The sequence below is a fragment of the Chanos chanos genome, chromosome 10 (assembly GCF_902362185.1).
Source record: "Chanos chanos chromosome 10, fChaCha1.1, whole genome shotgun sequence".
Taxonomy (NCBI): Eukaryota; Metazoa; Chordata; class Actinopteri; order Gonorynchiformes; family Chanidae; genus Chanos; species Chanos chanos.
The window spans coordinates 34,055,366-34,067,264 of record NC_044504.1 but is presented as its reverse complement, the minus strand read 5'-3'; the positions used below and the strand labels follow the sequence as shown (position 1 = coordinate 34,067,264).

Sequence of the window (11,899 nt, the reverse complement as noted above, 5' to 3'; positions counted from 1 at the left end):
AGTACAGCTTCCATCTGCAACAGAGTCATTCTAATACAGAATGGAGAGATTCTGTGTGGACCCTGGGGGTATAATGGCTAACTCCAAATACCTGTGTCCAATTGTAGGTAATCTATTAAACCACACAGCCCATAGCCTATTTCCTCCCTGTTTCAAATCTGCCAGTTAATGTGATAGTTACTGCCAGTGCTTTACCTTTCACCTCCTGCTTCCATTCCCCTCTCACCTCATCTACTGCGCTCTTTAGCCCTCTGTTTGCCTTGCTCTCCACTTTCTCATCTCCTTTTCCTTTTGCAGGGCTTTGTGTCCAGTTGCATTTTCTTAAAAACAAAAAAAAAAGAAGCTTGTAAGCCAAGTCCGTGGCATCAACCGGGGTCGTCCTGTCGTCCTGTTTTCTGTGCACCTTACCCAAGTCTGTGAGCATGCATATGTAACTGCTCTGATAGCCTGAGGCTGAGTGAGTGAGTGAGCGAGTGAGCGAGGGTGAGTGAGTGAGTGAGTGAGTGAGTGAGTGAGCAAGTGAGTGAGTGATTGAGTGAGTGAGTGAGTGAGTGAGCAAGTGAGCGAGTCAGTGAGCAAGTGAGTGAGTGATTGAGTGAGTGAGTGAGTGGGTGAGTTAGTGAGTGAGTTAGTGAGTGAATTGTAAGTGAGTGAAATGTAAGTGAGTGATTTATGAAGATGCTTCAGATTGCATACTTTCCATATCACCACTATCTGTGCGTGTGTTGTTGCCAAGCATTAACATGCACTGTTCAATGGTCTGGTCAGAAGCAATGATGCATTGGTTTCCAGTGCCCTAAACCCCACTCTGACATGATGTCACCTTGGCAACTGCTACAAAGGTGAAGTGCCTGCTGGGACTGCTGACCCCCCCCCCCCCCCCCCCCCCCCCCCCCCCCCCCCGTGGCACAGTGCCATAGACCTCCAGCAGGTGTGGAGCAGAAGAGGCCCCTGACCCCCAAGAACCTGGGCCCATTTCAAAGTCCCGGCTAGACCCACACTGCTTCCCCACAGGATGATGCAAAGTCTGGATGAACGTACATGACGGCGAAATTTCATGTTTCACATCAGAGATCGCATATTTTGCTCAAGGGTAAAGGTTAATAATGCATTCTTGCAAAGACCTGAGATCAGTTACAAAAGAAGAGGGAGAAAACGCAGGGGAGCAGTACCTCTGCTTTTAACTGAACTCAGACAGTTTAGCAGAGTTGGCAAATACACCTGAACCAGATAAACTTGATGTACATTTTGAGAGCATTTTGTAACTTGTTGATAAGAAATTTACACGTGTAGTTCAGGTAGATTAGCTCACTGTGTTTTGACATTGAAACTTTCAAATTAGCTATTATATTATAGCATTCATTTACGCGCGCGAACAATTAATCTGACGTTACTTCATTGCTATCAAACCGCTTATTATGGTGGCTAATTCACGACGGCCCACTGATTAATTATTCCACAGTAATAACGAGGACGTCTACTGTCGAAAGATGGCGCTATAAATTAGTGAAAGTAATGAATCCTTCGTTGAACTGGGTTAACCGTCAAGATTGCCCCATAATAATTTCGTAATACACTTTAAAGAAACTTAAAGAAACAAGGTAATCGTTCACAAAAGCACCTAACTATGCTATAACTCAAAAAATAGAATCGTAATTCACAGTTCGAAGTCGAACAGCTCCACAAATTAAAAGCTTGCAATACGGTCCAACTAGAAATGTCAAAAAAGGAAATTTTCTTTATTAAAAAAAAAAAAAAAAGTTAAGAGCATGTGCTATATTTTTTTAATTTCAAAAAAGCATTTTAGTATATGTTTGGCTAGTTTTTGAATAAAACTAACAAATGAACGACAGTTCTAGGCCTTTGTGCACACTGTAGGCCTTGTGTCGCCTAATTCTAGATTTCTGTAGGCAATACGAATTTCGAAGTTCATATTTCTCTACTGCTCACTTTTGTTTACAATCCAGTACCACCATAGTACCTTTTGTTTCCATTCGTCTCTGGAACTGTTGGGTCATTTGTATAGACTACGCTACTGTAATAGTATTACCTAGTTTTGACTCCCATTTTAACCCTGGTTTTTTGAAGGGTGAAAAAGCTTTCTGTACAATTGAAGAATAATTATTCAAACCAAAGGAGGAAATCTGAGAAACATCATCACCACCACCATCAACAACAACAACAACAACAACAACGATAATAATAATAATAATAATAATAATATGAACTTATAGCCTATAATATCCAAGATCACAGTAAATTTAAACTGCAAACAAAACAGTGCAGCCAGCAGTTCATATTTAAAACAGAAGCCGCAAAAGTGCAGTTTAACAGTGTCACATTAAACCTCGGGGACTCGATCTCAGTTCACCTTGAATGTCTGACTGGCGTTTTTATTAATGAAAATTCTGCGTGAAGAATGGGTGTGCATATTCTTTAAGCAGAGATTGAATTCCGTTGCCAGGCAACCAGTGTATGGTAAATCATCCGCGAAATTTAAATCTGCGAGAGAGGAACCGTGCTGAACAGCCACCAGGACGCAAAAGTTCTTGAGAGAAAAGCCAACTAGTCCAGTCTCACCAGTAACAAATTTTAAGCATTGGTGCCTTGGTTAAAGTAGGCTGCTGCACAACTAGTTTTTGTCCACACAACATAACTGAATACAGACAAAACAAAAGCAACCTTTTTCCAAGATAAATGCAGATTCCAGAATTGTGCTTAACTACTTACGCAAAAAATAAGTTGGTTTGTATTAAAAGCAATACAGCGAGGCGCTCCATTTCACATGCTTTTACATTACAATCTGATAGAGGGATCTCGGCCCCCTTGCACTCTGCGAGCTACGTGGCAAGCATATGAATTTCCATGCATACAAATTCAGTCCTGCTCTACAACACGGTCGCAATGGCCTCCAAATGACGTCACCTTAGCGTTCCAGACGTGTGCATGTTTATACTGCGAGGATGCTTTGCGCTAAAAGTAGTTCCTGCTAGATCAATAAATACACTGAATCCAGTTCAGTGATGATGATGATGATGATGATGATGTTGATGATGATGATGATGAAATAAGGCATATCGCCTTTTTGCAATTTGACATATACAGCAAAATCAAAATACAGTCTTGATTCAGATACAGTCTTAAAATACAATAAATAAATAAGCAAATAACTGCGAGAAGTGTCACCAAATAACTTTACATGCTATTGCATAAGGATAGCAAGTTTTTCGTTCCTAATGGTTATTTACGAAGTTAGATTGGAGATACTGGTTGCGAGTGAAAAACACACCCATGTCAGATGTGTGTGGAGGGTGTTAACTAATTACTTAAAGCATTGTCAGTCTAAAACGCTGTCAACTAATAAAACCTTTATTCATCCAAAGAATAAGTAACAGTGTATGCTGCTGTTTAATGCCACTCCCGCCCTGAAACACAGCGGTCCAGCTCAGATGGCCCGTTATTTGGATAGTATTCAGTTTTTTCGAAAATATTAAAAAACCTGTGTATTATTATTATTATTATTATTATTATTATTATTATTATTATTAAAACAATTCGTTGCATACTGTCTATTTTAAAAATAACTTTTTCAATAAACGTACAAACTAAAATGGTAATGATAGTATGCACTGTTTAACTTATGTACCATTTTAAATGTTTTGAATGTTAAAGATGCAATAAGGAACCTAGCATCAAAGCATTTGGAAAATACCCCCGGAACAGAAATAGACCAGTAAAATAATTGAAGGTTTTCCGTGAACTACTTATTCTACGAATGTGCCCCCCCCCCCCTCCCATTTGAACACAGATCTAATATTAAAAGGTAGTTACTTCGGCATGTCTGTAATTATTATTAAAATAGCGTCCGTGATTCAAAACACATTTACATTATTTCAGATGTAACAAATTTATTGTTGTCAATCATCTCTCACTGAATCAATACTGAACTTAAATTACAGCCACAAAAAAAATAAAAACCTTTTAAAGCAGTCTGTATCAGCTTTGTCAATGTGAGCTCAATTTTTTTATATATATATATAATAACAATTATAATAGTTATAACAGTACAAAAAACAATAACAAAAGAAGGATAACGGACAGGAGCGAAAATAATGTACATATAACGCTACTTCAAGGAGAAGATTAATCACAGCTCGCCACAGTTCAGTCAAACCGGACATAAGTAAGAGGAGAAATTTCAATGAAAAAATATAAAGCAAGTCATTCAAATCAAGATTGCGAATCCATATTGCCAGATTTACATATATTAATTATCAAAACCCACCAAAATGTACTGCATGTAAATAGCAGTTGAACAGGGCAAATCCACAGTTGTTCAGTCAAACCGTTTTTAACAAAGGAGGAAATTACAAAATAAGTGCAGATTCAGAGTAAATTGTTCAATTACTAATCTCTCATCTTTACTTTCTCCTTTACAAAAAAGTCTTTCACAGAAGTGGGATCCGAGAGAGATGCAAAGAAATAGAAAAAAAGTGTAGGTTTTGAGGAAATACGGCCTTCTTGGAGAGAAGTAGCCAACAGATCAGACGACGAGCCAAATGACTTTTTTTTTCTTTTTTTCTTTTTTTTTTTAATATACGCAATAAATCCTCTGCGAAAAATATTTGTAAGTCCTGATGTCCACTTCTTTTCGTTATGACGTTTTGTAAATATTGGTCATTGTCCATGTATTTAAGACTGAAATGATTTCTTTAATTTTATCCGACTAAATGAATCCTGGTTTTGCTTTTGATTTGTTTTGATGGTGTCAATGCGCCAGAATTACCTGACGAAATGAGCTCGTAGTCACCGTCTGGTCGTTGGACTCATCTTTCAAACTTGCATCTTTTAAGTAATCTACCACAAAACTCTCCTGAAAGACAGAGCAAAGAGTAATTTTAAATTAGGGACACTGGAAGCTAGGAGGCAGGTTAACGAGCTGGTTCTTAGATGAGGGTTTTGGATAAGTTGCTGTGTTTCTCTTGAAAAAGAAAGAAAGAAAGAAAGAAAGAAAGAAAGAAAGAAAGAAAGAAAGAAAGACAGAAAGAAAGAAAATCAAATCTGTTTTCATGTTAAGCGGTCGTCAAAGGACTGAAATGCAGTTGTGTGATATTTCGGTGATACAAAACTTCCAATTAAAATACCAGTATATAAAATATTGTAATATTGTGTTGCTCTACGTCTCAGTGAACATACGTTTGCAGTCCATGGACGGAGGCGGTGTGTCTGCACTCACGTTGCCGACCTGAGAATAGACGTCCTCTGGTGTCTGTGCGACGCCAGGCGGTGTCATTCTTTTCTCTTTCTGTCTTCGGTTGCAGAACCAGACTCGAACAACTTCTTTTTCCAGCTGCAGGTTGTCTGCGAGAGTAGAAATCTCCTGAGCTGAAGGTTTGGGGCATTTCAGAAAGTGACTCTCCAGGGCCCCTTTCACACTAACTTCGATGGAGGTACGCTTCTTTCGCTTCCTGCCTTGAGCTGCTATTTTGTCAATACTGGTAGGACTGCCTGTGGTCGAGTCGGCCTCCTCTAACCACTTGTTCAGAAGTGGCTTTAGCTTACACATATTTTTGAAGCTCAGTTGGAGTGCCTCAAACCTACAGATCGTGGTCTGGGAGAAGACGTTTCCATACAAAGTCCCCAAAGCCAAACCCACATCAGCTTGGGTGAAACCGAGTTTGATACGACGTTGTTTAAATTGTTTGGCAAATTGCTCTAGATCGTCGGAAGTCGGCGTGTCCTCGTCCGAATGCGAGTCGTGACTGTTGATACCGCCGTGGTGCTGCTGGTGATGGTGGTGAGGATGTTGGTGATGATGGTGATGATGGTGACTTCCATGGTCCATCTCTGGGGTGTCTCCTCTCACTAAACCTGGGTGAACCAAACTCCCAGTGGAGTTCAACATCCCATTAACGGTAAACCCACCCGGTTGAGAATAAATAAGTGACTGCTGAGATTGCTGCTGTCCTCCGGTAATGGTCGGGATGTGTGCGGCAGTGGTGCCTCCCCACGCCCCTTGGTGGGTTTGATGAGCTCCTAGATGTGGAGGCCGATGGTGTAGTGCTGTACCTGCGTGTAGGTCCTCTCTGTTCGAGCTGCTTTTGACGTCCTGTTGCTGCGGGCTGCTTGCCATTCCAACAGGGCTTGACGACCAAGGGGATCCAGCCTCTGCCGCCGCTGCGGCTGCTGCAGCTGCTGCGGCTGCAGCAGCGTGAGGCAGCGATGTAACCCACTGGTGGGCATGGCTTAGCATGTGCCCCCCATTACTAGTCGCCATGCCTCCCTGCATGAAGTCGCTCTGCACCATCTTGGCCGTGGGGTCTCCCCTGTATCCGCCTGACACCGAAGTAACGGCAGCACTACTGGGCTGCATACCACCACCTCCAGAGTCCGAGTGCACGATCGAACCTGATGAAATGATACTATTGCTGGGCAGATAGGGATTGGAAGTCGCAGTGGCCATCCCCTTAACCACTTTGGAAAAGGCTGGTTGCTTTCCCTCCCCGTATTGTCGGAACTTTTTCCCTCGAAGGCAAGTTCTATATCATGAATAATTCAAACTGGAAAAGTATGCTTGGTATTTTGGTTTTGTTCCACCAAGTACTCAGAGCAGAACAGAGAAAAGTAGAATATCCATCGTATCCACCATTAACAAGTTACATGTATATGCTGAAGGAAACAAAACTTTTGTAGACTTATTAAAGGGTAATCCACGTTCCACAAAAGCGATGTTTAAAAAATATCCAGTCCAAACTGGATATTTCACAATTAGAAAATGAGTCAAACTGGCATACAAAAGGAAGGTCTTGCGTCCTCAAAACTTTTTAACCTCGGAGTTGATTTCGCTAGTCTCCCATAAAAGTGAAGCAGCGTCTGGTATTTTTACTGAGAAGACGCATATCAGGACAGCATTCTTTTTCCTTTGTTAATTTTCCGGTGCTTTGAAGATTCAAATGTGTTCTTCTTCACCGGCTGATTCTCCGTCTCAAAGTCTTAAAATTCCATAATGTTGAGATAAAAACAACTCTGATTATGAATGTGTTGTTCAGGAGATTCCTCTTAGTCGTTCTCGCATTCTCTCCCTCCCTCTCCCTCTTTCTCTATCTCTGTCAGTTTTATCCGTTCCTGCCTCTGAGCTCCAGAATACACGAATGTTTACGTTCAGTCGGGCGTGCGCAAACCATCCACATCTCTCACCCAATTACGACGCAGAAGTGTGGTGCAAGACTGATGCTCATTGGAGCTCCCGCGGAGAGACTGACAGGTCTCAAAAGCGTGGCTCCGGACATTGCGCAAAGGCTTCGCTTTTACACATAATTTGCTTTGGCACAGTTTATATATCATAAACGCAATTCGGCAATTCAGAGAGCAAATATAACATATCTAACTTAAAAGTCGAACAAGATAAATTCAAACATTAGCAGAACGACAGGTCCTTGACATGGATTACCAGGGTACTGCATATCCAAATGACTGGGTATGACTGGCATGGTTACAGAACACGAGTTGAAGTTAAGAACACAGAGCCTGTCTCGTGGGGAAATTATTAAACCCGATCTTATCTAAAGCTCTCACCGCGTTCAAATCCCGCCAAATGTTGTAAACGGCGTTTAAAGTCTATATTTTTAGTAATCAATAACATGGTCAAATTATTAATATCATATTTGCATGCTGTGTCTCACTGACATTACTCACCTATCATTCGATTTTTTTTATTGAATAAGCGGGCTCTGAAGTTTCACCATAATAGTGAAGACAGCTGCTCCCTCGGTTATATGTATAATGTGGTGCGATCTGGGCGAGTTTTCAACGCTGGAGATTTAAAAACACAAGACTTTACTTCCACCGGGTCTTAAAGTAAAGCTTACTTCGATTATTCGAGTATTTGCATAGAGATGACCGCGCTGACTGAGTAACATACATTGCGCGAGTTCTATGATTTAAAGAGTAACAAAGAGGACTCGATTCAATTTTGTATGCCATTGTGTTTTTTCTGGTTCACAGCTGCGACACTAAGATATAACAGCGACACAGCAATACATATTACATATTTGAAATTAATTAATTTAGCCAAATGCACTGTAGACTTGTTCTGTGTTTTGTATTTTGTACACTGTAGCCTATTAAAGTGGAGTTTAGCTTTAGTTAAAGTGGAGCTTGGTCTTCTCCTAAAGAAATGTTATACGAAGGTACATTTTATCTAAAACAGAGTTTAAAATATGAGATTAAATTATGAGTCAGCAAAGAGATTTTCTTTGGCTTTATTCATTTTTTTTTAAATTTTTAAACTAAGCACTGATGGCCTCCCTACCTCTTTAACATAAGGACAAACACGGAGTTGATATAATTATAAAATGTACATACAACCAGGTGCAACCTTTTCAGTCACGGGTGCCAGAATTACATATTTCCATTCTCTGCATATTTTGTTTTGTGTTCGGCTCAAGAGTCCAAGAGAGTCCCGCAGAGATGTTTACATTGCCCTGGATAGACGGGGGCCTCGCCATAGGGCTTTCCCTAATCACACACGATTTGTGGATTTAACGCAAATTACCGCAATGGATTTCACATTGCGCACTTTCAAAGGCGTCTCCTGCGTCAACCTAACGTTTATTTGAAGGAAATAGTCTGAGCCTCAAATTGTCAACGTTGGTTTAAAAGAAGAGAAAAAACTCATGCTTTTAATGATCAATCCATCTAAGTGATGCATTGATGTCTTTAAGTCCATTTGTGGGGCAATATTATTTACTCCCTTTATAAGACGCCCAGTTGTCTTTACGGAACATGTTCTGTATGGCAGAAAGAGAAAAATCTCGAATAACAAGACGCGACGTGTAGTTAGGACTGATTTTGATTTGCATAAATTTTCATATGTTTAAGTGAAAATAATAGCAGAGCGGAGGAGACCCGGACTCAGTTGAGTTGGAGGAAAGAGAGAGAGAGAGGGAGAGCACGCGAGAATGATCTGCGACTGTAACAGTAACCATCGGGATGAAAGCTCGGATTCTTTTCAACGGTAGGGTGTGGAGATTGCTGAGTTTAGAGATCATCGTAACATATGCTGTGCATTCACAAAAACGCGCAACCGTGTGTGTGTGTCTGTGTGTGTGTGTATCTGTGTCTGTGCGTCTGTATGTGTGTGTGCGCGCGCGCGCATGTGACGATTTTGCCTCGGGTTTATATAGGCTGATGATCAGGCAGCACAGTTGTGTACTATATGTCGACCACAGCAGTCAGGCTAATTCAGTCAGGACAACAATACGTTGTCACAATCCGTTCTTATAGATGCTTTTGATCTCGTACAACTTCGGGTTGTCCAAGAAACTGGAGGACCCCATAGACTTTACAGCTAAGTAGACATGTCACGTTTTATTAGTTTAACAATGAATTAATGTCGCACAGCAAATCTAAATTATATGGGTACTTCCACAGGCTTTATTTGGACAAGAGTACTTGGCTCCAAATATGCTGTTTTAAACTGAGACATATACTCAGAGTGGATGCTATCTGAAACACATATGAGTATTTTGACTTGGTAGCTTTGGATACCGTTTTCAGGAAATAATATAGGCAGCAATTGTACATAACGCTTACAGCAAGATATGTTTTATTTCTATTAGCCTATTTGATGAAGTAGGATAGATATTGTTGGCCTCTAAAGAATGAAGTTCAGCCACTTTTCTTACGGGTTAACTCTCAATGAACTCTCGGATGCAGATGCTACACAAGCAAGCACACCCACGAGGACTTGGAGCATTGAAAGCGTGGCATTCATGAATCCCCAAGCCCGGTTGCCATGGTGATTTAAATAAAGGGGGTCTAGTCATTCAGGCCTTAATTTGTAGACCATAAGTTGAGATGTGAGTGTCCGCTGGATTGGATATCACTTAGAACTTGGAGAAACACCCGTTAAATTAAGACATTTCTATGGTAGACCCAGTGCGTAACTTTATGAGTGTGGATACCAAACTTTGATAGCCTGTGAAAGAAAATTATGTCGAAAGACGACCGTGTTGACATTTAGTTGTGCAGAGATAGAGAGGTTGTTATGAGTACACTGTACCCCTATCATATACTGAGGAGAATCAATCTACTGATCTACTATCTAGGCAATATGTCTTTTTATTGTGATATTATTACAATAAGAATATGTATTCTCAAATAAAGAACGCAGAAAACGAACCAGGCCACTAGGCTAAGTGATTGATGAAGTAAACGAAACTAATTGTCACGCTTGATAATAGGCTTGTGTCCACCAACTATGTCCACCCTAGGAGAGAGGGAGGGCTTCACTTTACCACACCATTCAAAGTCACATCTCACATTACGCTATAATTACGCTACCTTTTGGTAGATTGATAGTTTTTGGGCTAAATGCTTTGTGGCCAACTGATTAGGCTATTTGAAAGATCTTACACGCTCTAATGTTCGGTTTATTTCTTCTATAGCTCTGGTTACTGTGCACATATAAACGGACAATCACAAAGACTAAGTCTGTCGGCTAGATCAAGCTCCTCTAATGTAAAATAAAATTAATCAAACCAGTTGCGGCTAAAATGTATCCGCACTTAATATTCAATTCAATTTCTAGTGTACGCATTTGATCACAATTCTGTACGCTGTAACTCATTTTGTTCAAGTGGTCACCATGTTGGGAAAGCAAATCAGAAAAGCCGTGCATGCAAATAACTGACTCCTTGGCATAGAAACATAGGCTATAGAATATTAACTCGGCTATAGATCTCAATTTGATCAGTTTCGAGAGGGTGATTGAAAGGAACTGCACACCAAGGATTTAAAAAAGCACAACTGAATGTTATTGGGTTTAATAAATTAGAGATGCCAACAGATACTGTTAGTAAACAGGTTTAAGTACTTGGTCAGTGGTACAGGATTGCACCGCAATGAGGTTATATTTGAGCAAAAGCTCGAGTTCAAATCCGAACAATCCAACATTGGATGTGATCAAATTGGTTGAATAAACAGTGAAACTCCGAAGTCGTCCTGCATCAGTCGTTAGTTTAATTCTTTATGGTTTCGAATAGTCAGCCTAGACAATCAAGTGGCACGACTGTTGCGCAATGATGAACAGGATGACCTAAATCCTTATAATATGCTACGTCACTATTTCTTGTCAGTATGCTAGTGATAATAATAATAATAATAATATTAATAAAACCGTTCAAATATGCGATGTAAAAGACAGCATTCCACTTAAGTTACTCCACATGACTATTTGCGGGTATGAGGCAACTTAATTAAGTTTGTCGTCTGCTGTGTTGGTACAGCGTGTTCACCGTCGAACATGGTGTTTGTCAGGGGCCGTGCGTTTGCAGATGAAATATTTCCCCCCTAACACCAAAGGCGAACATTGTTCTCCCATTCCCTGTGACCACCCACAAGAATCGACAAAAAACTGCAACAAATCTAAATGAAATCCACATACACACGAATGGAAACTGGAACATTTTAAAAATACGGTTTTAATACATACCATGTATCAGAGAACGAAATGAAATAGCCAGTCACTGATTTTACAAACATTGACAATGTGGCTCCTAAAAGTATGTCTGAACGTGTTTTCCAATTAGGAAAAAAAAAACCCTAACAAAACAAAACTATTATTTGGCTGGAAAACTGTGATATACATTAGCAGACATCTGTTCACGAAGAAGTCAAACAAAACAAAATATTCTTCCAGTTCAAGACCTTAAAAAACAAATGACAGTGCGATTTTCCACAAAATGATGTGGCAGTTTATATTCATAATGAATAAAGGACGAGAAATGTTTAACTTTTTCAGGTGGAGGTTTCAGCTGACTGAAAAGGTCCTGACACATACTGTGTGCAGTGCTTCATGCATTTATCTTCTCTTATACAAGTTTTACTCAATGTCAAA

General features: G+C 40.2%; 1 protein-coding gene across 2 annotated transcripts; it reads right to left on the bottom strand.

The window, feature by feature from the left end:
• Nucleotides 1–4,768: 4,768 nt before the first annotated feature.
• pou3f3a (POU class 3 homeobox 3a) lies at nucleotides 4,769–6,463 on the bottom strand. Of its 2 annotated transcripts, none has more exons than XM_030786769.1 (2): nucleotides 5,237–6,463; nucleotides 4,769–4,873 (listed from the first exon to the last, which is right to left on the bottom strand). In XM_030786769.1, exons 1-2 carry the CDS (start codon nucleotides 6,461–6,463, stop codon nucleotides 4,769–4,771), a joined length of 1,332 nt encoding a protein of 443 aa, XP_030642629.1. The 2 variants fall into 2 exon arrangements, with proteins under 2 accessions (XP_030642629.1, XP_030642630.1); XM_030786770.1 differs by having other exon boundaries at nucleotides 4,827–4,873; nucleotides 5,197–6,463.
• Between the last annotated feature and the right edge of the window lie 5,436 nt (nucleotides 6,464–11,899).